Raw genomic sequence first — 27,934 nt, 5'->3', positions numbered from 1 at the left:
TCGAACGGATCTGTCGATTCGGTTCAAAATTTGGACTTCGTAATATTTTATCAAAACATAGTTTAAATTCGAAAATGGGCTATATCGGTCCATTCCTTCAGGTACCTCCCCCACAAAACTTCAAAAATGTTCGGAAAAATTTTGCGCACTATAACTCTTGAATGGAGCGACCGATGTAATCCATACTTTGCACGTCCTAAAATATCTACCAGATATAGATCAGGTTCGAATATTTAGTATATGTGTCTACTCCTTCTGGTACCTCTCACACAAAATTTCGGACAAGTTCACTTTAAGACTTGCTCTCGAATCACTGATTTTTTTGTTTTTTTTTTTTTTTTTTTTTTTTTTTTTGAAGCGATTTGCATTCGCTACCTCCATTACGACAGTAAACGTTTTTTCAGGGGCAAGTCCATATTTCTTGGGAAAACACCCATATGTCACCATATGTGGCGGTCGGAGAGCACGATAACTCTCGAACTGTTCAACCGATTTGGTCCAACATTTGGTCTTCGTCATATTATATCCAAACTTAGTTTCATGGGCAATACCGGTCCACAACTTCTCCCCAATATTTAAAAAATTTCACTAAAATGCTAGGACGATATCACTTGAATGGGGCAACCAATTTGGTTCAAACTTTGGATCTCCTAATATTTTATCAAAATTTAGTTTAACTTCTAAAATGGCCCATATCGGTCCTCCCTAAGGGTACCTGCCCTACAGAAGTTCAACATTTGTGTCTTAGTGCAGTTAATCCTAATCCACATTTTTATCGGCAAGTTCTGTCCGTAGGTGAAAGTTTCGCTTCACATTGGCTGAGGGTATATATCAGTCGGCAAAGCCGACTGACACTTTTTTACTTGTTTTTCAAATCAAATGCTGCCCATTTGGTGGCAGCGCATAAAGACATTTATGAAGTCAGCCTCGAAAAGTTGAAATTTGATAATAAAACTCTTTAAATGTCTTTGTATAAATGTTATATAATCTGTATTTGTCGATTTAAAAAATGGGGTATATCTTAACCATGCATTAGTTGTTATTTATAATCTTATACATCAGTGTTGTATATTTTGTGAAACTTATATTATCTAAAAACTAAGTTTTATGACTATTTCTAATAAGGAATTATATACGACGTATAGTGTATTCGACCATCTACAGAAGTTCATTACTAAAATCTAAGGGGGGTTTATACAATACGATAGGAATAATGGGATGGGTGGGTCATGGTTAAGAATTACAAAACTATAAACAATATCAAACGAAGAGAGAGTAAATAATAAAAATTAAAAAAACTACCTTTCTTATAACTGCTGTACAACTTTGTTGGTATTAAAATAACTTGTACTTGTGGTGTATGTTTCCTTGGTTATGTGAATTTCTTCTTCATCAAAACTGTCATTATCCAAAATCACAGTTGGTACAGTTGGTGGTGATTTACAAGAATTTGATGAATCATCCAATTGTATACAATCCATAAACGTGTCATTATCTATCACATGTGATTGGGAGGTTGATGTTGCAGCTTCGTTTGAATTGGTTGCCGTTACAGCAGTTTCGTTTGAATTTTGGGGCGGCGGCAACTGTGCTGGTGGTGGAGGTGAAGGTGGTGGGGATTCTAAATCGGTTATAAAAAATAATGGAGAATTGGCCCTCTCATCAACGGGAGGTGGATTGTTTGGTGTTTGTGGAACAGTATTTAGGCTAACATAGTTACTATTACTATTTACAATCTCTGGATGATCTTCAACAATTTGAACATCGTCATCACCATCATCATTGTTGTTGTCGTTGTTGCTATTTTGAATAGCAACCTCATTGTCAACAATATCAACAACATCATTGTCACTTATAAAGTGAATGGGAGGAGAGTGTGTTGCATTGGTATTAATACTTGTGACAATATTCCCGTTATCATTCATAAAGTGAATAGGAGGAGAGTGTGTTATATTGGCGTTAGGGCTTGTAACAATATTTCCAGTGGCTGAATTTGTTGTAAGCGTATTGAAACCATTGTTTGCGGCAATATTAACAGTTTCATTATTATTTGTAAAACCACCAATTGGAACTGAGACTGTTTCATTATTCACCACATCATCTGTGGCACTACCGCCAAGATTTCCACTCCCATTTGAGGCAACATTATTTCCACTTGTATTAAACAGAGTTCCTATATCACCATAATGTTCCTCTGCATCTTGTTCTCCTTCGTTTTGTTGCGTATCTTGTTGATAGTTTTCCGAATCAGATATACCTTCTGCCACAAAGGTAGTACCACCATCGCCCTCATTATCTGTATCGGCAATTGCAACCGATCTCAAATGTACCAAACGAGCATGCCTCTTCAAATCGTATTTCAAACAGAACTCCTCAGGACATTCAGCGCATTTAAATGCTTTTATGGCACAATGTTCACGACGCATATGATCCCTTAGCTTCCATTTTGTGACAAAGCCTTGATGACATTCACGACATTTGACGGGTAAATCATCGCGGGCATGAAGCATACGATGATGTCGCATATGGGTAATTTGACGAAAAGGCTTTGCACAAATATCACAAACAAAGGGTTTCTCGTTATTGTGAATACGTTCGTGATTAATGAGAGCGTACCGTGTACGAAAACGTTTGGCACATGTTGGACATGGAAATCGTTTTATATCGGTGTGCACATTCATATGTGTCCGACAGTATGCGGAACATTTAAATACCATATTACATATAAGACATTTATATTTATCATCGGCTAATTTTGCCATATATTTGTTTGTCAGAGACGTTTGGAATTCTTTGTCAGCGTCGGATATTGCAGGTTTCGGTGTGGTGGGATTTGTCGCACATGTATTTTGAGTTTTGTGGGCATTAAACAAGTACTGAGCTCGGAAACTGAAAATAAAGAATTGGAAAAAAGTTAGTTAAAACAAGCAAAAAGAGAATTAGGCGGATTAGCCCGCCTATGACAGGCAAAAAATATAATTTCAATAGATCCGAAAAGTGACCTTAAACTGGATAAAAGTGCAGAAGTGTTGAACTTTTACGGAGGTGGTATCTGAAGGAGCGGAATGACATAGTCCATTGTTGAATATACGAACTGGATTCGCATCGATGATACAAAAAAAAAAAATTTCGATTTAAAGGAAGATTTTGTTCGCGTTAGTCGAGATCTGTACCTGTCCCTAGGAGAAAGTCTTAAATATGAAAAAATTTCGAATTAAACTAAACTTATCGTCAAAACCAAGGGAATTTTTGAACTTTCAGAGCCTATATCTCGGGTAGTATGGATTTCCTGCTCATGATATATACATTGGCGTGTTCAGCACTGCAAGCCATAGGCCATAACCTTCAAAATACCGAAAATCGGTAGATACTATTCTATGGGGGCAATATGAAGACATGGACCTTTATAGACAAATTTCAGGTGGAAAGTTTTATACCCCAATGACTACACTTTTAAGATCAAGGTGATGGAGTTGTGCCGAGGATCTGAATGGCCGACAAGTGTCTAAAGAAGTCTGGTCGCTAGCAACTCCCCCTCGACGCCAGGGCACGGGTCGGGGGTACTTATAATTAGCCTAGTCTGCGCAAGCCGTCACTGCGTACGATGGTCCATCCCCTTACGGCACACTCGTGGGAACAATCTATGGAAAAAAATACTAAAAAAACAAACAAAAACCAAAGCAAAACTACCCCTCGGATGCAGTGTGGCAACTCTTCCGAGGATGAACTTTTAGCCTCCAGCCAGGAGCTGGCAGCTAGCCAACCAAGTGTAGTCAGCACTGCAAACAGCTCTGACTCACTTCAGCAACATAAAACAAACACACAAACTCTGACCGTCACTGAAGATGGTCAGTCTAACAAAAAGAAAAAAAGCCCGTCCGACGTTCGTAAGGCCCTGTACCAGAAGGCAAAGTATATTCTCAGCAAAATTGCTAAGAATGCTGCAGAAGGTACAGTCCATGAACGGTATGAAGAAGACAAAATTACCTACACCAAAATCGTAGAGGAATACGAAAAAGCTAAAGCCTCTAAAAATGATCAACCAACATCCTCCAAGCGTGAACGCTCTCGCACAGAGGACAACAAGCCCGCAAAGAGGAAAAAGTTAAAGCATAACACCACTGCCTCTTCAACAATAAAACGCCCATTCAACGAAGTCGTTAAGGATAACCTGATGGTTGCCGTGGCCAACGACAAGAATGACAAGCTGTCCCCTATCACCACAGCGGAATGGGGCATGGTAGAAACAAAGTTGTCAGAACAAGTTATGGAACATGTTTTCGCAAACGACGATTCTCCTGTGCCCCATTTCGACTCTAGCGAGGTACACCGTGGTTATAGGGTAATCAAATGCATGGACGAGTTCTCAAAAGGATTCTTGGAGAAATGTATCGCAAAGATCAGCGATGCCTGGGAAGACATCAGCCTGCGGCTGATACCAGCCCAAGATATCCCTATGAGACCTCGAGCCAGAGTTTGGTTGCCCAAGATAGACTGCGACGGCCCCAAATTACTGCAAGGTCTGGCGAAAATGAACAAAGACGTTCCAATGGATGAATGGTCTGTAATCGCCATAGAACCACCCAATAATAATAGCATGAGCTTGGTTCTCTCGATAACAGAGGCCGGAGTAGAGGCACTGGAGAGACTAGGCAACAAACTGTTCTTTGGCGTAAGGGAGGCCAAAGTTAAGATATTACGCCCACTTGGCCCGAACGGAGAAGACGATGGTGTTGACGTCGACGATGCCGAAAAGCTGCTCGATAATATGCAGCTAGAGGGGCCATCCACATCATCCCCTCATTAAACTATGCTTAAGGTCGTTCAGATCAATCTGAAGCACTCTAGGGTAGCTTCAGATAACCTGAGGATCCTTCTGGTGGAGAAGGATCTAGACATAGGCATTATACAAGAACCATACGTCTTCGAGAATGAAGTAAAGGGACTTGATAGCAGAGAATACAATACATTATACATGAAGGATAAAGGTAAGCCAAGATCATGTCTAATTGTTAAAAAAAAACATAAATGCATTTCTGTGTCCTCAGTATAGTACAGCGGACTTCACCGTGGCAAGAGTGGAACTGAAAAATGGTAAACAGTTCTTTATCGCATCCTCTTATATGGCCCACTCAAGGGAAGCACCACCAAGCGAGGTCTGGGACACCTTGGGGGCCATACACCCACACAACACCATTATCATTGGCTGCGACGCAAATGCAAGACATACCCTGTGGGGTAGCTCTGAAATCAACGACAGAGGTGAGTCAGTTTTAGATTTCATTAATACTAACAATCTCACTATATGCAATAGAGGTACTAACCCAACCTTTGTATTTCCAAGCTCGGATAACTTTAGGGGATGGCAAGATGTCATTGATCTAACCTTAGTATCCGATAAACGACATATTGAAATTGCTAATTGGATGGTATCCGATAAGAATTCTTTCTCAGATCACAATTGGATACTATTTAATATATCTGAAAAAGAAACGCCAACAAATTGCTTTCGCAACCCCAAAAGAACAAACTGGGAGAAATTTAATAGGGTTTTAAAAGATAAACTCCCCAGCTCTCCTCAAAAAGGCGACACTACAACATGTATTGACAAAGCTGTATCTATTCTGGAGAAATCACTAGACACAGCCTTTAAAGTATCCTGTCCAATGACACGATCGAAAAAACACTATCCACCATGGTGGACATCCGAACTCTCTAAACTGCGTAAAGAGTCACGGAAAGCTTTCAATGCCAGCTACCAAAGCGGATCCTGGCAGTCATACAAGGATAAGCTAAAGGAATACAAAAAAGCCATAGCCAAAGCAAAAAAGCAATCATGGGTTGATTTTTGCGGATCGTTAGAAAATACCAAAGATACAGCCAGACTAAGCAAAGTTATGGCAAAAGGTCATTCGAATCCTACCTATATAAAGAGAAACAACGGCACCTGGTCCGAAAACTCAGCCGAATCTCTTGAAATCCTTCTTACCACGCACTTCCCCGGCTGCTCGGACAGTACCGAAGAAATGCGACCCATTACAGCTGTAGATAAAAACAACAGTGAAGTTGATAAGATAATAAGTCCGAGTAAAGTCACGTGGGCTATAAACAGCTTCTCCCCCTACAAATCTCCAGGACCAGATGGAATCATACCAAAAATGCTACAATGTGCAGAGGAAATAATAAATCCTTGGCTAGTATACATCTATAGTAGATGTATCTCCCTTAACTACGTTGCAACGAGTTGGAGACAGGTAAAGGTTGTCTTCATACCCAAAGCAGGAAAACGTAGTCACGAAAATGCTAAAGACTTCAGACCAATAAGCCTTTCATCATTTCTACTTAAGACGCTCGAAAGACTCATCGACGTGTATATTCGAGAAAAGATGGAAAACTCAAACATCATATCTTCTAGCCAACATGCCTATATTAAAGGGCGCTCGACGGATACAGCCCTACACGAAGTCGTTAGGACTATAGAGAAGTCCTTAGAGCACAAACAATTTACTCTAGCTGCTTTCCTGGACATAGAAGGTGCCTTTAACAACGTCAGTACATCAGCTATAAAACAAGCACTAGATAACTTCGGCGTGGAATCACTCATCAGTAGTTGGATTACCACCATGCTGCAAAGCAGAGTTATTAATGCCACACTGGGAAACAGTACACTGTCAAAGCACGTGAACAGAGGAACTCCACAGGGAGGAGTTATCTCGCCATTACTTTGGCTCCTTGTCATCAACGAAATTCTCAATAAACTTGACCACATGGGGATTAAGGTGGTTGCCTATGCGGACGATGTGGTAATACTCCTGGACATAGAAGGTGCCTTTAACAACGTCAGTACATCAGCTATAAAACAAGCACTAGATAACTTCGGCGTGGAATCACTCATCAGTAGTTGGATTACCACCATGCTGCAAAGCAGAGTTACTGGGAAACAGTACACTGTCAAAGCACGTGAACAGAGGAACTCCACAGGGAGGAGTTATCTCGCCATTACTTTGGCTCCTTGTCATCAACGAAATTCTCAATAAACTTGACCACATGGGGATTAAGGTGGTTGCCTATGCGGACGATGTGGTAATACTCGTCTCTGGTTTGTTTCCGACCGTAATAAGTAGACATCGGATTTTGCATATTTGCATATTTTTTATTAATAAAGATACGAAAATTCTGATTGGACCAAAATTCGTTTTGATGAAAACTGAATACAATGACAGGCTCATATTTTTTATTTTTTTGCATATTTGCATATTTTGCATATGCACAAGATATGCAAAAAATATGCAAAATATGCAAAAAATATGCAAAATATGCAAAAAATATGCAAAATATGCAAGTAATTTTTTTGACAAAAATCATCAAATTAAATTTGGAAAGTCATCAAAAAGTGTTCTAAATTAAGTTTATTGCCGTTAAACGTCGATTTCTTAGCAGATTATCATGTTATTAATTATTATTCCGCCACAGCAATAAATCTGGACTAAAAGACTTAAAAAATTTCCTATAACCCAGCCTTCTTATTACAACATAAGTTGCTTGCTAATACAAATTTGTTCAAAAACTCAATCAGAAATGTCAAAATGTACGTATCGAAATATGTTAATAGTTTCTGCTCGGCCAAAATTGTCTGACAGAATAACAAAGAAGCTAGAAATTAAGACTAAGAAAATATTGAATATTACATAAAATCTTTCATATTTTATTAAAAGCATATAACAAATATATACGGTGCCATCATGAATATTTCCCTCTGAATTTTCCACACGGAAAATAATTTTAAAAAGTGAAATTCTTTTAAAATCGATATTTGTTAAAAGTTGAAAACTACTAGAGTCGCTAATTATGGCGTATTCTAGTCGAATCGACACAAATATTCCCTTTTTGGGCATAAATACGGAAATAAAAAATTGTGAAATTAGGGAAAGGAAACAAATTCTGCACGGAATTTTTATTCATGATTTCACTGATAACTATATTTTAATACCCTAAGGGTATTATGTCTTAATGAATGAGATTGCAACATGCAAAATGAAAAAAAAGATCTATAGAACCCTGAAATGAATAGTCAATAAAATTTTTGCTCTGTTCGGGAAAAATAATTATTATTGAAATTTGACAATTTTCGTTGATGCAGGCTGCCATTGCTTGTGAAGTTTTCTAACTGGAGATAAACTGTGGTGTTTTGCTTGGAGTCGTAAGTTATCTTGCTGTTTATACAGTTTAACTCTCCATCGTTGTTGCTGTTTTGTTTTGGCGCTCTGTCCTGCATATTTGATTATTACATCAACTTTAAGCATGCCGTCTCAATGTGTGTGCAATGTCTGCAATAAACATATTGCTAAAACACAATACAAGATTGGATGTACTGGCTGTGTAAATTATTTTCATCTGGACTGTGCTGGAATTTCTGAGGTTGAGGCGAAAACAAACAAGGCTCTTAGATATACCTGTGCCCGTTGTTCCCATGCTGCTGATGGCCGGGGTGGTAATGGTACGGTTGACTATGGTGATAGTTGTGGTTCTGATCTGAATTGTGCTGCTGCTGATAGTGATGACAATGTTGTCCCAGATAACACTGATGCCTTGCGTCAGTTGCGGACTGATCTTATGTCTTCTATGAAGCAACAAATGGATGCGTATACGAACAAATTGATGGAAGAATTTAATAGCAAGACTGAGGCTTTTTTTGATCGATATAGTGCACAAATTTCCGAAGTGAAAACTGATATTAGTCACCTCAAATCGACTATTAGTGATATGCAGCTTACTGTGGCTTCTGTTGAGAAGAGGTTGACGGAGAGAATTAAATCATTAGAATCATTTAATGCTGTGCTTCAGCGAAGGCTAAATCGTGCAAACGTGATTATTAGGGGCTTGCCTGATAATACTAAAGACCTTAGTGGTCTTGTGGTTAAAGTAGCTGCGGCTTGTGATATGAATTTGACTCCAAGGGATTTGCACCATTGTTGCTATATATCTGAGCGGCGGGCAGTACTCGTAAAATTCAACTCAATTCAAATCCGAGATTCCCTGATGTATAAATTTGTGAAGAAGGGGCGAGTTCTTTTAAAGGATGTGATTGATGGTTGCCTAATAGAGTCCCGTGTCTACATAAACGATCATCTTATCAGATCGACTTCAAACCTGGTTTATACCTGCAGAGGTTTGCTCAGAAAGAAAGTTATCAAGAGGTTTAAGTTGATTAATAGTGATGAGCCTCAGGTTGAGGTTTTACTTCCTGATGGACGAAAGAGTACTTTTGAGCAGCACGAATTTTTGCAGTTTGCTGAGCGTTCTCACTGTGATGTAAATGCTTCGTAATGATTTGTAGTTGGGTGCAGTTTATGCTTTTATCAGTATTTTGTTTATTTATTGGTATTAGTAGGTTTCTATTTTGATCTCATATTTCAATATAATTATTTTTTCTACAAAGTTTAATTTAACTAATTTCTGTGTTTTTACGGTTATATAAAAAAAATCTTATTACAATTTTTTTTAATTAATTGGTGATTAATCTCAAATGCATAGAGTTATTTTAACTATTCTCTTCCCCAGCCTCTTATTCGGGTTTGATGTCCCGTGATGTCAATTTGGGACCCATAATTAGTGATGCGCAATTTTTTAAGCATAAATTCTCTACCTGCAGTAGTAAGTTTACGTATGGCCACTTAAACTGTCAGAGTTTGCGCCCTTCAAGATACAATTGCAAAATTGATGAACTTAAATGCCTTTTAACTGGTAGTGGATTAGACATATTTGCCGTCACTGAATCTTGGCTCAGTTCTTCTGTCTCTTCGAAGGCATTGTTGATACCTGGTTACAAATTTTTGCGTAGTGACCGGGTTGGTCGAGTTGGTGGCGGTGTATCTTTATATATTAATGACAAGATGTCATATAAGGTTGTTTTTCGCTCTGAAAATTACGGTGTATGTGAGTCTTTGTGTGTCGAGGTTCGTACCGGGACATCTGTTCTGCTTGTAGCTGTCGTCTACTTACCTTATGGAGATATTAATTCCTTTCACGATGTGCATGAGCGTATTTTTGACATGTATTCGAATGTTATTGTCCTGGGTGATTTTAATTGCAATATGTTCGGACTTGCCAGCTCCAATTCGTTTAGGAGTCTGTGTGGGTCACTTGGTTTGGCTATTGTCCATAATTTTCTCCCAACGCATTACGATGTCGCGCATGACTCCACATCATTGATAGACTTCTGCCTTGTTAGTCAGTCGTTACATACTGATTTTTCTTCGCAGGGTCAATGTCCATGTATCTCCCATCATGCATTAATTTTTGGTCAAATTGGTCTTCCTGTTTATTTGAAAGAAAAGCACATTTAGTACAGAGACTATAAGAGAGCGGATTGGGTTGGTATTGGAAATTTTTTATGTAATTATGACTTTAATCCTTTATACCAAACTAGTGATGTTGATGTGCAGTTGGCCATATTTAATTCCTTGTTTGTGGAATTATTTTCTTTTGTTCCGGTGGTAACTCGATATATAAACCCAAGAAGTGACAGCTGGTTGAACTCTGACATAGTGAAATCGGCTCGTACGCTAAGAAATCTAGCCTATTCAGAGTGGCGTAGACGACCTACCGAGAATAACAGGCGTATATATTGCTTATATAGAAACCGTTGTAAGGCGGTTTTGCGCAGGGAAAAAAGAAAGTATTTTAATCATTTATTTGGTTCCATGAATAATACTCAACTTTGGAAATCTCTTAGATCTTTTGGCTGTCTGGATAGTGATGATGAGGTGTTTAATATTGATGTCAATGCTGTTAATAATTATTTCGTCAATACTGGCAGTTCGTTTGTTGGTGCAGATGCGGAACGTAGAGCGGATGACAGGCGGTTGGATTTATTCCGATTTAACTGTGTATTTATGGAGGATATTGTAAATGCTGTCCGTAGGGTAAAATCTGGTGCTGTAGGAATTGATGGGGTCCCTATACACTTTTTCAAGAATATCTTTCCTTTTATTTCTGTTCACTTTTTACATTTTGTAAACTGTATATTTATGACATCTGCTTTTCCTAAGGCATGGAAAACAGCACGTGTTGTACCTGTCCCTAAAAAAGGCGTTTCGTATGAATTGTCTAACCTGCGACCTATTAGTATTTTGCCTATGATGTCTAAGATTGTTGAGCATGTCATTAAAGATGCCATCTTTGAGTTCTTAGATGAACGTGGTTTTCTAAGTACTTCACAGTACGGTTTCAGGCATGGGCGTAGTACTACGTTGCACTTGTTAACACTTACCGACGCCATTAGGGATGTTTTTAACAGTTCTGATGTTGGCTTGCTTGTTGGTCTTGACCTGTCTAAAGCATTTGACACTATTGATCATGACCTTCTGATTGACAAATTGAAGTGGAAATTTGGGTTTGAATCTTCTGCATGTAGATTGTTATCTTCGTATTTGAATGAGAGATCGCAATTTGTCGTCCACGAGGGTATTCAATCGGAGGTCTGTGATGTTCATCGTGGTGTTCCGCAGGGGTCAGTGCTGGGTCCAGTTTTGTTCATCATGTTCATTAATGACATTGTGGAATCTGTAAATGTTGGGAATTGTAATCTGTTTATGTATGCGGATGATGTCCACATTTTTCTGAGAGGACCATGCCTGCAGGATTTGGAAGTTGTTGCAACTTCGGTGTTACATTCTCTTTCTTCGTGGATTTGCTCTAATGGACTAACCATTAACTGGAATAAAACCAAAGCTATATTGTTCAACAATTCTGTTTATGACTCTTCCTTTCGGATATCTGTTAACTCTGTTACCGTAGAGATTGTTAGCAGTATGAAGTGCTTGGGTGTTGTTATTGATAACAAATTAGACTTTAAATTACATATTGATTTACTTTTGGCTCGTGTTAGATTCCAGTTGCGAAGGTTGTACAGTCTCGAAGCTTATTTGCCGTTCCCTGTTAGGAAAAAAGTTGCAGTGGCTTTGCTTATGTCACATGTTAACTATTGCTTGGAGGTTGTATCTGGTACTTCATCCGTTCAAATCCAACGTATTGCAAGAGTTGTCAATTCTATTGTGCGATTTGTATATGGTCTTCGTCGTAGAGAGCATGTATCGCAATTTGTTGATCATTTTCTGGGATTACCGTTTCTGAAGTACATTAAATTTCGTGTACTTCTATTGCATTATAGTGTTATGACTGGTGTTTCCTCGTGTCTCCGTGGAAATTTTATATATTGTAGTTCCTTTCGTAATCCCCAGATAACTTACCCTAGATTCACGTCATTGATTGGTGAGCGGTCGTTTGTTGTAAGGGTCGCTAGGTTGTGGAACCAGCTCCCTCTGTCCTTACGAAAATTTACATTTCCTACATATTTATACAAAAGGAAGTGCTTTGAGTTTCTGCAGGCTAGTTCCTAAATGATTTTCTTGTCCTTTTTGCGTATTGCTTGATATGGGTTTCCCTTTTTTATTTTTGTGATTTTTCTTTGAGGCTGGGGAGCCTTTTATATTTTATATGAACTTTTATGCTTTTTGAAGTAGTGGCTAGGTCTGCTCTATTATATAGACTGGATAATAGCATTTTTTTGAAAGGATAAATACTTCCTATTCTTACTGATTTTTCTATACTCTGGTTTAGATACATATGTGAGGGTAGGTTTAGTTTATATATCCTTGTTTCCTTTTATGGGGTTGCATATTGGTCATATATTTTTTTTTTTTATTGTTTAGTTTTAATGCTTAAAAACTCTTGTTTTAAGGGTATCTGTAGTAAGTTAATATAAGCTATTGGCCATGTTGGCTTATTTATATTACTATGTGAATTTAATAAATGAAATGAAAAATGAAACGAAATAGACCCACAGTTCCTTTTGATGATCTGCATAGATTCGCACTTATCCATCTCGCCATGTCTTTTTGAAAACAAAGCACAGGTCACATTTATAGACCACTTCGCATAAAAATTGGGGATTTTTTGCCCTAGGGCGATCCCTATTTTGGTAAGAATCGATTCAGATTTGGATATTGCTCCCATATATACAGTACGTTCGCGATAATCCCTACACCACAGGTTTCGGCGGTGTCCGAATTATCAAATTGTTCGGATTAACGAATTGTAAGGAAAATAAATTATTTTATATGATTAAATCACTCGTGGAAGTTATATAATAATACTTTTTGTAATTGCTAATAACGAACACTTAAATGAAAGTGCTCTACGTGTAAAAAATAGTGAGATTTTTCTACTCGACAATCCGGAAAAAGAAAAAGCCAATCAGATTGTGAAAGTAGTGCTAGAAATATGGCGCTTTTAAAGTTTTTATCAGGATGTAAGCAAACCTAGAGACAGATGTGGAATTTCATCGTTTTGTAAATTAATATTCCTTGAAATCTTTGCCTTTTAGGTGTATAGTGCATTTGGCAACTTTAATGACAATATTGCGGCGAATATCTTTCTTAATATATTTATTTATATCCTATACAACAAGACTAATGTGTCATGAAAGGTTTGTCCTTGTACTCGATAATTTTTACTAAATGTTGCTGAAACAATTTTTTACCAACTTCTCCATTAAACAACTGTCAGAATTCGAAGAATTGGTAATAATTAGTACAAATTATCGAGTACACGAACAGGTATAAATTAAACAATTGTGTATACAAAAGGGTTATGACTTTTCGACTGTGTTATCAAAATTGTTTTCCTGTAGCAGAAATGAATGAACTATATTTTTTAGCATTCCAAATACTTTTCTAGCAGAAATATGTGAGTGGTTTTTCCATTTTAAAGACAATTCCAAGGTTTTTGACTTATTTTACCACTACCACTCTATTGTGTGGTTTTTCTAAGTGATGTCATTTTGCCCTAATCATTGTGCGTTCTTCATTTTGCTTATTATTCATCGTGGATGGGTATAACAATAATGCATTACTTTTCGCTGAGGAGTGAACATTTTCCAATTCTACATTAATCGGTTGTAGTATGCGTACAATATAGATCGATATTATAAAATTATGTATTTTTAGTGCATTAAACTAAATCTATGTCATCAATATTAAAGCGGCAGTTAGAGCATTTTTCCAAAGAAGCTTTTTGACCACAAAGAACAAAAATTGCCAATTTAGTCTGTATATACTGAATAAAGGACTAAATACTATAAAATATGTGCAAATCTAATATGTGGATATTCAAAACGTATACTTCTAATTATAGTTATATTCCAGAACCTGGAATCGTACTTTTTTCCATTTTGCGCTAAAAACCGAACCCTTTTTCCAAAAACTAGAAAAAATTGCGCTTTTATCTAAACAAAAATAGCGATGACTAACTCTAGCTCCTTTGTTTTTCTGCTAGACAATTTTGGCCGATTAGAAACTATCACCATATTTGGACACGTTGATTTTGACATTTCTGATTGAGTTTTTGAAATTTTTCCATTATCTACCTACGTTTGTATAGAAAGCAAATTATGTTGTAATAGAAATGCTGGGTTATTTGACATTTTCTCACCTTGTGAAAACTGATTTAAGTCTTGTTAGTCTAGATTTATTGCTGTGGCGGAATATCTGGAGAGTCTCAATAACATAATAATCTGCAAAAAACTATGTTAAACGTCAAAAAACTTAATTTAGAATGCTTTTTTGATGATTTTCCAAATTTAATTGACGATTTTTGTCAAAAAAAAACACTTGCATATTTAGCATATTTTTTGCATATTTTGCATATTTTTTGCATATATTTTGCATATTTTTTGCATATATTTTGCATATTTTTTGCATATTTTTTGCATATTTTTGATATGACCCCAAATATCGAAAAATTGACCCTCAAAACGCCTAGATCCAAAATTTGAGTCCAATCGGATAAGAAATAAAAAACATGCTAAAATCCGATGTCTAGTAATAAGTGACATTATGAGCGGAGCCCTGAGATCGCTAGATACTTGGGCCACAAGATGTGGTCTGGGAGTGAATCCAGGGAAAACTGAGATGGTGCTATTCACTACAAAGACCAAATATGCAATACCTAATCTCCCAAGACTGCGAGGTCAAGAAATACCCCTATCAGATCATGCCAAGTACCTAGGAATCATCCTAGATTCTAAGCTGTCATGGAAACGTAACGTGGAACACCGTGCTCACAAAGCAACTGTTGCATATTACGCATGTCGCAAATTGTTTGGAAGCCGATGGGGCCTCAAACCTAAAATGGTGTTATGGATGTACACCAGCATAATCAGACCAATTCTCACTTATGGAGCACTAGTGTGGTGGCCAGCAGTGGACAAGAAAATAACACAGAAAAAACTATACAGCATACAAAGATCTGCATGCATCGGGGCAACAGGGGCGATGCGAACGTGTCCGGCCGAAGCCCTCAATATAATGATGCACATTTTGCCAATTGATTTACACATCAAAGCAACAGCAACATGTAATGCAGTAAGACTCCGAGCTCTAGGTATGTGGAGAGACAGAACTTACGGACATGCGTGCATGCTTCAACAACTTCCGAAAGAAATAACAACCACTGCTGATTACTGCGTACCTACATTGGATTTTGATCAGCCTTTTGCAATCAAACTTCCAAGCAGAAGAGAATGGAGTAATGGATCACCATTGATAGCATATGACACTAAGGTATACACGGACGGCTCCAAGATGAAATGTGGAGTCGGATCCGGTGTGTTCTCGGACGAAGCAAACATACACACATCTACAAAGCTACCTGAGTACTGTAGTGTCTTTCAAGCGGAGATACTGGCAATAAAGGAGGCCTGTACTGAACTTTTACAGCATCACACAGCAAACTCAATAGGAATCTTCGTCGACAGTCAAGCGGCGCTCCTTGCACTAAAATCCAACGCTGTCACATCAAAGCTAGTGAAAGATTGTAAAGAAGAACTTGCCAAACTAGGGCGTCTGTCAAGAGTAGTTCTCACCTGGATCCCGGGCCACAAGGGACTTGTTGGGAATGAAAAAGCAGACGAGTTAGCTAGAGCAGGATCCGCCTCTAACGAACTCCCAAAGGCATCAGTCGCAATTCCAATGGGAGTAGTTAAAGGGGATATCTTCAAACACTATCTATCACTGGCTGAAAGTAGATGGGACAAAACGGCAACATGCAAGATATCAAAATTAACGTGGCCTCAATACAACGCCAAACGAACTAAGTTCCTAATCAATCAAACGCGACGGAACCTTGCAAGACTTATTGCAGTGTTAACCGGTCACTGGGCAATTGGTAACCATGCAAAACGTTTAAATCTACCGCACAATGACCACTGCCGTAGCTGCAGGAGGAAACTGTTGAGCACCTCCTCTGTTCCTGCCCTGCACAAATGCAACGACGATTCAAAGCTCTAAGACAACCGTTCCTTCGTGATATCACAGAGATAACAGAAGTAGGTCTGGGAGACCTTCTGCGATTCCTCAACTCATCAGGCTGGATTTAACTGTCAACATGCAACAACGAAATAGCAATCTCTGAACGAGTGGTGTGGTTTTTCAAAACGGTATCTCTAACATACTAATTGAGGCTATAAAGTATGGCCACCACGTAAACCAACCAACCAACCATACCCCAATGACGAGCAAATACCAAATTTCAGCCATTTAGGTGTAATATTTAGGCCACAACCTTCAAAATACCGAAAATCGGGCGGTACTATTCTACGGGGGCGATATCAAATGAGACCTATACCGGCAATTTAAGATGGAAAGTTTTATACCCCCAATGAAAACATTTAGGTGTTATAATGAGGCCAAAACCTTCAAAAAACCGAAAATCGGAAGGTACCTTTCTATGGGGGCGATATCAAAACGTGGAACGAAAATCCTAGGAAAAGAAAATTTATATCTCGGAAAGTACGCACGTAAACAAATTGGCTTTAAGCCGGGCTTATTTCGAAGAACTACGGTGTCCAAAGCAAATTTACACTGGCCAATAATATTCACCTTGGCGTTTGTTCCTTTTTGTCACTCTAACGTAACCCATTGGACTCTGGTTACCATTTACATATCTTCTTTGTACCGGATTGACCCATCATCATTCCTACCTATGCTGATGCAACAACAACCTTTTTCTTCATCATTCCCGATGTGACAAATTTGATAAAAATTCATAAAAATAAATTCATTAAAAAATTCATTTACATTCAGTTAATCGGCCTTTAGGCTTATTATATTGCATAAAATGAAATAAATAAATAAAAAGAACCCACCTTTTGCCACACTTTTTACAATGCCATTTCTTCGACAAATTCAAATGAATATGATCCCGGTGACGTTTCAAAACATCTTGACGGGCAAAACTCAAGTGACATATATTACACTGAAATGGGACCTTTTCACTCGAATGACATGCCAACATATGTCTTTGTAAATTATATCCTGCGCGATATGTACGATTACACATGGTACATTTATGCAATTCAGCTTCGTTGTGTGTGGACTCATGTCGAACTAAACGATATCGGGTTGGGAATTCTGCATTACATTGTATACATTGATAACGTTTTGCTCCATGTTGTAATATATGCTCTGAATAGTCTTGTTTTCTCTTAAATATTTCATTACATGTGATACAGGTAAAGGTTGCTGCTGCAGAAACTTGTCGAGGTGGTATATAATCATTATCTGATGTTTGTATTGCTTCATTAGGCGACATCATGACATCTATACTTAAAGATTCTTGGGGTTGCAGAAGACTTGAACTTGAATCGGAATGTTGAAATTCATGTTTAGTAACTTCAATTAAATCGTAGTGCTGATCGTCATGATCCTCCTCCTCATCATGGCCTTCTAAGCTAACTTTGCGACTAAATGAATTATAACTTTCACTGGAATCAATATCATCCACAGAAAGACTTTTTGCTCGCAATACCGACTGTTGCCTTGCCCAGTTATTGTTCTCTCCTGTTACCTCTTGTACATCACCACCACCTCCTATTGTGATCTTTGGTATGTGGAAATCATAATCCACAGCATCTTCTGTTTCTGATGCCACAACTGTAGATTCACTATGTGTTTCTAATATCTCAACATCAACATCAATCGGTAGCACTTCATCATTTTCAAAAGAATCATTCTTTTTAATATTTGGAATAGGTTCATCATCAGAGATGTATTGTACATCATCTTCTGGTGTTTTTTCCACAATCCTACTATTGTGCAACTTTTTAGATTGCTTCTTTTGCAGTTCAAGTTCACCCTTGAGACGTTCCTGCATTTGTTCACTTTGTTTTCTTAGCAGCATGGACATATCCAAAGTATTATTACATTGTTGGCATATTAATTTGGGCAGCATATCGTCCGGCTTTATCTGCAATATGTAAATGAAATCAACAAGGAGTAAATTAAAAACATCCATAGTAAGAGATCCCACCTCAATATTGGCACACTTTTTTAATTTCTCCAACATCTCTGGTCCACGATCTAAAATCTTTATAAGATTCTGATTATTTCCGCACAAGCGACACAATTCCAACGACATGTTTCGTTTTTCTCTTTGTTATTTCAACGAAATTTAAAATTTATTAAAACGTAAACAAACATTTACCAATGCAATTCATTGAGAATTGTTACAAGCGGTAAAATAGACGAACAGCTGGATCGCTGGGGACCTATAGATCGAAAAATAACAACCAGATGGACCTGTAGGCCGAAAAGGTGAAATTTATGCTGTGGTGAAAAGCCTAGTTTACAATACCTTTAGATGCTGGATTTAGCAAATCCAGATTAGGATAATGCTTAATCATCGTATAGTAGCTTCTATATATTAAACGGCATTTAAATTAGAGTGTTTTGCCGGTTTAACCTTCTTAATGAGGATTTATTTGACGTTTCGCTATGGAATTGACATTTGAAATCCGATTACACTTAACCGGATTAACCCAGTGGGTTTGGGTTTCAAATGTCAATTACATAGCGCAAACGTCAAATAAATCCTCATAAAGGCCTGCGTACATAAGCTGCCTTGCCTGATTGCCTTGCTTTTCTGCTTCATTTCTGACATAATAAAAATTAAAGAATAAAGAAGGCCGAGCAAATTTCGAACTGGGTTGCCCTTTTCTTTTTTATGATTTTATCAGAAGTAAGCAAGGTAAGAGGTAGTTTACACTATCTATCAATGTCATATGACACGAAATAATAACATTCCATATCTACCCACTCAGGCAATGTGAAGACATAATCTTTTTAAATTTCTGCTGGTGAAGACGCACAAAGTAAATGGCGTAAGGAAAATCCCCAATATTGCACATATTAGCGATTTTATAACGATGGCAAATTTCATGTCATATGACATTTACATATAGTGTAAACTACCCCTAAGCAGGCAAGGCAGCTTATGTACGCAGCCCTTAATTTTCATATTTTATACATCTACCTTTATTATTGCTCCATTTCATTTGAAGTTTCAAGCCATGGCTACAGCCTTGTATTTTTCAGCGATTTTCATACCTGGCTTACCTCTACTTTATTATACCATGCCCCGACCGACCTTGGATTCATAAATTTCCACCTCTATTCCGGGACTATCAATCTGCACTTGCTTCTAGAAGTAATTGGGAATTACAACGTCGCAACGGAAGCTATTCCTGTCGACCGCCGTACGCACATTAATGGATACCTCCTCTATTACATACATATATCGTCTAATCATAAGGAACATAAATCCATAGTTGCATTTGCCTTTTTCTGGCCCAGAAAGTTCTACAGTATCTTAAAGTGAACCAAAATAATTAACTAAATAAATGTTTATTTCTTACCTCCACGTCCAACCATCAGAGTTTGAGTATCATAATAACTTAAAAACCCATTTAACAAAATTCGGTATTTAGGTAATTTTAAAACTTATACTTCGGGAAATATGGGATTGCCCCCTGAAGAACTTCATACTTTAGTAATCATCACAACAAGACCTGCCTCTGGTAAAATAATAAAAGGAACTTTAAAGACCCATATTTCGGAAAGAACTTTATATCAGAACGAAAGCATCTAACTTTATATCAGAACGAAGAGGTGTACCTGTGGTAACAATTTACAATTTAAGTTTTTTCGTCATCTAGGATAACTTCTCCTCGCCACAGTCTACCTACATTTTAAGCATCCCGGACAACGCAAGCGAGTATTTAAAATAACCATATGCTATTTGACATAAAAAATCCAAGGTGTTGTCGTGTTGTCCAACTTAGTAAAAAAGTTAATTAATTTTGATTAATACTTAAGCTGAAAACACATCCAACGATTGAGTAAAGTTTTGTGTTGAGCGTTGAGAAAAAAAGCAACAACAGGGCGATGCCGACATCAAAGTCCAGCGTTGATCTGTTTGCCGGCATATATTTCAAATGAATTTGAATTTTTCGGCATCATACCCAACAGTATAAAAAACGACCAAAACGACACAAAATTTTACTCAAACGTTGGATGTGTTTTCAGCTTTAATGTCATTCCATGTTATTGTCTGAAAACTTTTGTTCATTTTAATCTTGTTGCTGTTCCAAATCATGTTCTAACATGTGCATTTTTAATTCTTCTATTGATTTAAAAATCAAATTCGGACATGCTGAGCAAGCAAATTGTTGATATTCTGTTGAAAACTCATCATTGTATTCATCGAGGCTATTGTCAAGATCATCAGCGGGATCATTATGAATGGTCATGTGGCGTAGGAGACTTTTTCTACAAATAAAAACAATAACATTATTAAAACGAGTTACACATTTGGGAAATCTCATACAACTTACTTTAGGGCAAAACATTTAAAACATATTCGACATTGAAACTTTTTCGCTCTTTGTGGTTCAGATGCTGATGATGCTGAAGTATCTGTGACTGCTGCATTCACATATTCATCATTGGTGTGGACAATCAATTGTTCACCAGTTTTATCCGTTTCTATTACTGTATGAATCTTCATGTGTGTATTAAAATCATCTTTGGAAAAGAATTTCTTCTCACAAATGATACAGGTATAGGTTTCACTGCCATCGGATGTTTGTTCAACGAGAACGTGATATTTTAGTAGATGCATCTGCAAAAGTAAGTTAATTTCATTAACATTTGATTTTTAGATAATAAAGATGAAATAAAAGCATTAATGAAAACAGTTTTCTCTTTTACGAGTTTCACTATTAAAAAATACGTTTTTCGTTTAGCATTATGATCAACTGTTATTTTAATTTCCATTTTTTTTTTTTCAAATTCGTTTCCCATGGAGAATGGAATACATGTTGGAAATTTACCGTTGTTTTCAACACGAGGTTAATTTTCAAGTTCACACAAAAATAATTAATCAATTAACATACCTCAGCAATCTCTTTTCCGGATGCCGAGATGGATGCCTTACTTCACCCGTAATAGAGAAGCATCAAGAATGGGGTATTATTCCTAACGAGGGCATACTCAAATGCAACTAGGGCCATTCATTAAAGTTATGCCCTTACCCATGTTGTGATGGATGGATATGGAGGTAAGAAGAAGTATAACTTTGTTCTTTTTTTAATTGTAAAACATTCCGGGCCCGTACTAAAGGCAAATATGAAATCAGACGTTGCTTTCGCAAAGGTACATTCTTTGATAAATCACATACGAAATGCTCTTTTTTGTTTTTATGTGGACAAAAAGAGGCGGTGGATTCAAGAGGAGATATCAATTGGATTACGGACTGGAGTGGACTGGAACAACTTCTGCAGAGAAGTTTGTGCCCATAGTCCATATTTACATTAGACAATTTTCCTTGCGGCAATTGTCAGTTTGTAGGTGAGAGAGGGTGTTGTGAGGTAAAGTGTTACCATATGCCTCACCTCTCTCCATCAAACTGACAATTGCCACAAGTAAAATTGCCTAATATAAATACGGACATAGTTCACTCCTGACTCTAATTGAAATCGGCGGCCCCGGAAGGATTGTTGAAATAGACGAAACGGAAGTCTTGAAGAGGAAACACCACGTTATCCGAAGAGGGATACACTCACTACAAGGTGAACCACACAGAACATTTTGGGGATCCGCAATCCGGGTTATCACACAAATACAATTGAAGGGTTACAGCGCCACCTGAAAAGATCGATTCCAGAATATAAACGAAGGAAAATATTTTTCGACAGATAAACCCAAAAAGTTGTCTCATTCATGGAATTTCTCAAATTCGCGGGTCAACTGCATGATCCCACAAATTCTTCAGCTGACTCCGAATTTGAGAGACCAAGAAATGATTGTTTTGCTTCTATTTTATTGTTGGAAGTGAATCTACAACTGAGGGGTCGGAAGAAAGTGGACACTGAGATCGGATGTGAAGAAGCTAGTGAAGAGAACAGTGAAAATAGCTCTGATGAAAGTGTGGAAACAAACAATGAGCGTGAGAGTGAAGATGAACCACCCGGCAAAAAACCAAAAACTACAAATTCATATTGAAGATGTGTCTTAATTTGTTTAATAATTATTAAGCTTAACTTTTTGTTAATAATTTTCTTCAAATACATATGTTTTATGTTTTCGTTTATGTTAAAATTAAAAAAAAATAAAGTAAAAATTATAAGAGTTTAAATAACCCAAAATTTACACATGTCAGTGACAGTTCGAAAAATTCAATACATACATAATATTTTACTACCACAATTACATTTTTTGAATTGTCGACTCAACTGGCACTAGATTTTTCATGCCAGCAAAATTTTTGAGCTGGCTGCCAGTGATATGTCGAAAATGAAAAAAGAGTTGCCGAGACTATTTTTAATCCATGTACATTTTTGTTTCTTTTAAGAATGCAAAGATTTAATGCATATTTTCAAAAAGATTAGGAAACACAAATAATACGTCTTGGTAGCTGCAATATATTAGTGGTTAGTAAATACATAATTTTGATGCTTTTCATGCAAATATTGGTTGATAAATAATTTCCCCTCTGGGATTATACAATATTGAAAAGGCGGCAATACCATATTCATTATGCTTATGATTGAAAACAATCTTTTTTAAAGGAAATAAAATAAAAGGTAATAAAATATGTTGTGGATTGTGTTTTAAATCTGAAACATAATGCACTTTTGTGTGTTAATTCGGCTTAAAATAATTTTGAAATTGAACTTGCACTGGCATGTGTAAACACACAAGAAAACTGCATGCCAGTCTAACACTATTTCGGCATTTTCGAGTATAATACATGTACTCAATTGGCACCAATTTACTGGCATGTGTAACTGCAGCGTAAATGATGGCTTAATTTTTTCGAAAAAAAAATTTCTTGCAAAAAATATCATATAAAAAATCATTTTTTTAAGACTTTCTCCTATGGACAGATGCAAATCTCGGGAATAGGAAACAATTTCGTTTAATTTGTATTTTTTTTTCTAACAAAAACATAATTTAAATTAATAAAACCGAATAAAAATTATATAACTTATACAAATTTCCATTAATTTTATTTATTATGTGCTAATGAATTTCATAAGCTTCACTGTGACACCCATATCATAAATTCATAAATGGCTAAGATATAACCGAAGAAATATCGGACGTTCGGATACTTATTTTTCGGGAAATCCGGGCTTCTCCCATACATATTCTACACTGGTGTATTCGGGAGGACGAGGCATACCTGCAATAACCAAATTTCCATACAATTCGAGTTTAGTAAATATATTTAACTTAAGTCAAATTTCTTTCGGGGCATATATCTCGGAAAGTATACATTTCCGGGACAAACGATGATAAGGTATTCCTACCTTAGGTGCCGCTAAAGGAAATTTGAGCCAAGACAACTTAATGAACGTGTGGAAATCAACAAGAAAAATACACAAGAGAATTGCTAAAGAATGGATAGATTGATAATTAGAAGCCAGCGGCGATACAATTTGCTATACAGGGCCTTACTCGTAAAATAAAGTGACTTTATGTACCAATGAACTTGAACACATGAGAAAATTTTATCAAGAGGACTAGGAATTGGTCGAGTTTACTCCGTGTGGAGTTATTTTTTTTCCAATTTGGATAGGGGAATGCTCATCAGATATGTCGGGTACGGCAAAAATAAAATATGCGGGACGAACCAAAAGGAAAACAAAGGCAGCTTCCGTTCAACAGTTGGCGGCAGCAAACACCGTCTGAATTCCAGGAGGAGCGGCTGAATGTGGAGAAGGAAAACTAAAAACCCTTCAGAAGGCAACGGGAAACCACTGAAGTAGCATCCCATGAAAATCATACATTTAATAATGGAAGTACACAATAACGAACGGCCCTCAGTCTCCGGCAAAAAGACGGTGCTAAGAATCCCCGGAGGTAAAACAAATAGAAAACTAAAAATTGGAACCTGGAACGTATGTAAGAAGTTTGTATGAACCACGAAAATTAGATAATACAATATTCGAAATGAACAGGCTAAAAATAGACATACTTGGTGTCAGCGAAACATGGTGGACAGATTGTGGAGAATTCAAATCCAACAATACAAAAATATATCATTCTGGAAATCGAGAAGACATCCACAAGAAAGGTGTCGCTGTAATTGTTGCCAATAGCATAATTCCCTATTTAGCCGGATGCGTCCAAATGTCTGAAAGAACTATGATGTTAAAAATTATGGCAAAGCCACTAAATCTTAACATAATTCAAGTATACGATCCAACATGCGATTCAAACAACGAAGATATAGAACAATTTTATGAAGAAATAGAAAAACTGCTAAAAATGACGAAGTCTCAAGAGATTACAATTAACCAAGGTGACTTCAATGCCAAAGTAGGATGTGAGGAAAATTCAGGCGTAACTGGAAAATATGGGTTAGGCATAAGAAATGAGAGAGGCCAAAAGGCTTATCCAATTCTGTCAAGAATATAAACTGAAAATCTCAAATACAACATCCTGCCTTCATCCAAGGCGACTATATACGTGGAAATCTCCACAGAACAACGGAGGAAATGTCGTAAGAAACCAAATAGATTACATTATTATAAACAGTAGATATTCTTCCTGCATAACAAAATGTTCAACATTTCCGGGGGCCGATGTTCCACCATAACCTTTTAATGTGCAATATCCGCATCAAACTCTCTTCCACTCGTAAAAATAAAACAAGAACAATATCACATATTAAAAAGCCTAATGCCAGGTTTACATTTGCGCTCCAAAATCCACCGGATTTCACGAAATCCTGAAATACACCCCGGTATTTACACTTATTTTTTGTTGATTTCAAACATATCACAAGGATCAAGGTAGATACATATGCGCTGCTGATCGAACATGAATTTAAAAAAAAAAAAAAAACAAGTTGTAAATTGAATTAATCATCAAAAATATACTACAATATAGAACTTTACAACTTTATTTGGAAAATTATCGTAAAATTATCTATATATCGTATTAATTGTGTATAGTACTAACAAATGAAAAAATAATGATTTTATCGTTGAGACATCATAATAAATTTTAATAGGCAGAGTTTGTGCTCAGAACCTGCACAACAACAACATTAAAAAAGTACGGGAACACAAAGAAAAATAGTATTGTAACGAAGTAATTTAATATTTTTTTACATTGTTTACAAATTGTGATACTAAAATTTGTTGTTGCAGCAATTGACCATCTACCTTGTTTATTGTGATACGTGAAAAGTGTTGCAACTTTTGGTACTTTTTTAGGCAAAAACAGGGTTGTATATCATGTGTACTATGATTTCGATGTTGATTTCGCTGAAATCACGAAATGAGAAGATTTCATTTTTGTATGCGAAATCATGATAAATTTTGCTTGATTCCGCGCGAAATCACGAAACGCCTTCGAAATCACGAAACGACGCCGAATGTAAGCTAAGCATAATGATTTTAATGGTGAGAGAAAGTTTAAACAATAATCTCAGCCACATCGACGCTGAAAGTCTAAACAGTTTATGGGAAAATATAAAAAATGTAATTGATCTTAGCACAAGGAGTATCCCTGCAACCCGGCAAAAAAAAAACACGGAACAATGGATGACAGACGACTTACGAAAGCTCCGAAATGAAAGGAGAAAAAACAAAAACTATGAAGCATACTGGGAACTAAATCAAGAGATTCGGACAGCAACACGCGCTGCAATGACTGCTTACAAAAATCTTCAGTGCCAAGAAATTTAAGCCCTTCAAGCTTTACGTGATGACTTTAACCATCATAAGAAACTAAAGGAAGTATCTGATGTATATCGCAGAACATCACCAGGAATATTGTTCGACGATAACAACGAATCTGTATTTGACATCTCAGAAAGGAACAAGATTTGGCAGAATTATATAAAAGAACTATTTACAGACAGTGGAAGATCATTATATCATAACTCAGTGCAAACTGATCTAACAGGAATCCCAATCAACGAAGAGGAAGTGAAAGATGCAAAAAAAAAACCTTTAAAAGATAACAAAGCCACAGGACCAGACGAAATACCCTCCAAAATATTAAAATTAATAGACGGCAACAATATCCGCAAGTTAGTCAGTCTATTCAACTATATAAAACAGGCATATATCCCAATGACTGGATTTTATCAACATTTATCGCCATACCGAAAAAATAGTGCACGAAGATGTAATGATTTTATATTGATAAGCCTAATGTCCCATGCACTAAAAATTTTCCTTCAAATTATACATACCAAAATCTATCCGCAATGCGAGAAATATATGTGAACAAAACATGCTCTGTTCCTTTACGTACCATTTTTAACCTGCAATGCGTTCCTTTACTTTAAAAAGCACGCAATTTATATGGGAGCAGTTCACCACTTTTACCATTTTTTGCCATTGTTCCCATTTATAAAAGTAAAGGAACAGACCAGCAATTTGATTTAAAGAAGGAATGGGTACAAGAGAAGCACTTCTAAGTATACAAATATTAATTAAAAAATGCAGAGATATGCAAAAGGACGTATTCTTATGCTTCGTGGACTTCGGAAAAGCGTTTGACACAGTCCAACATGATAAACTTATTGAGATTTTTAAAGCTACAGGAATTGATGGAAAGGAAATAAGATGTATACAAAACTTATATTGGCATCAGGTTGCAAACATAAAAGTTGATCAAGAAACGACAGATAACGTACCCATATCAAAAGGGGTACGACAAGGCTGCATTTTATCGCCACTATTATTTAACATCTACGCAGAAAGGATAGGTGAGGTGAGGAGAATAGGTGTCAAAATTAGCGGAGATATAAATACAGTTGAACCTCGATTATCCGTGAATCGATTATCCGGGAACCTCCATTATCCGTGATAGAAAAAAATTTTGGACTTTTTTCCATATCCTCTATTTTTTTCGTTATAAACTTCATTACCCGGGAGTAAAAGCCATCTTTCCAATTAATTTGGTTAAGCAAACAAAAGGTAAACAAACGAAACCTGGAAATTTTCTCATATTATACAATTTGTGTATTTATGGTATCACAAAAACCATGGGACAAAGTTAATTCAGATGAAACAGATGATGATGATATTATGTATCCTTCTAAAATTTGGTGGATTACAGTAAAAAATTTAATAAAAATTTCAGTTTTTCATATTATTGTACGGTAATATTCCATTTTTACTTAAAGATATGTTCAAAAACTGCATAAAAGCATTGCCTCTATTATCCGGGAAAATCGATTATCCGTAATGCCTCCGGTCCCGACCATCACGGATAATCGAGGTCCGACTGTAACAACATACGTTATGCCGACGACACAACACTTTTATCTAACAGTATATCTGGCTTACAAAAATTAATGGACAAGCTCACTCAATGCAGTGAAACATACGGCTTGAAGATAAACACACTAAACACCAAATACATGGTGGTTAGTAGGAAAAACTCCCACCAAACACATCGCTGACCATACATAATTCGGAAATTGAGCGTGTAAAGAAATTTAAATACCTTGGAGTACTATTACATGAAGAGTGGAACACATCAATAGAAATAAAATGCCGCATTGAACA

The 27,934-nt window shown here is 36.8% G+C and overlaps 2 protein-coding genes across 2 annotated transcripts in view; both read right to left on the bottom strand.

Moving 5' to 3' along the window:
* Positions 1-963: 963 nt before the first annotated feature.
* Positions 964-18,626, bottom strand: LOC141398738 (uncharacterized). Its single transcript, XM_073976354.1, has 3 exons — positions 18,370-18,626; positions 17,207-18,306; positions 964-2,889 (listed from the first exon to the last, which is right to left on the bottom strand). The coding sequence occupies exons 1-3, from the start codon at positions 18,475-18,477 to the stop codon at positions 1,308-1,310; spliced, it is 2,790 nt and encodes a 929-aa protein (XP_073832455.1). The 5' UTR covers positions 18,478-18,626; the 3' UTR covers positions 964-1,307.
* Positions 18,627-20,434: 1,808 nt separating this feature from the next.
* LOC141398406 (uncharacterized) overlaps positions 20,435-27,934 on the bottom strand; it is a 39,107-nt gene continuing 31,607 nt past the window's right edge. Inside the window, exons 5-6 of the mRNA XM_073975691.1 lie at positions 20,732-21,018; positions 20,435-20,666 (exon numbers count right to left, since the gene is read on the bottom strand). Coding sequence (XP_073831792.1) covers positions 20,468-20,666; positions 20,732-21,018 — 486 coding nt within the window. The 3' untranslated portion in view covers positions 20,435-20,467. The remainder of the gene's footprint in view (positions 20,667-20,731; positions 21,019-27,934) is intronic.

Source organism: Musca autumnalis, unplaced genomic scaffold (assembly GCF_047663935.1).
Source record: "Musca autumnalis isolate F117 unplaced genomic scaffold, ASM4766393v1 scaffold_3, whole genome shotgun sequence".
NCBI lineage: Eukaryota > Metazoa > Arthropoda > Insecta > Diptera > Muscidae > Musca > Musca autumnalis.
Note: the sequence above shows the minus strand (reverse complement) of the source record. Positions and strands in the feature narration are given on the sequence as shown.

Excerpts from the sequence above, each read along its gene's own strand:
- LOC141398738 (XM_073976354.1), bottom strand. The coding sequence starts at position 18,477 with ATGTCGTTGGAATTGTGTCGCTTGTGCGGAAATAATCAGAATCTTATA. Across the intron at positions 18,307-18,369 it reads AAAAGTGTGCCAATATTGAG|ATAAAGCCGGACGATATGCT; the intron begins GTGGGATCTCTT and ends TACATATTGCAG. Across the intron at positions 2,890-17,206 it reads TGTAAAAAGTGTGGCAAAAG|TTTCCGAGCTCAGTACTTGT; the intron begins GTGGGTTCTTTT and ends CTTTATTTTCAG.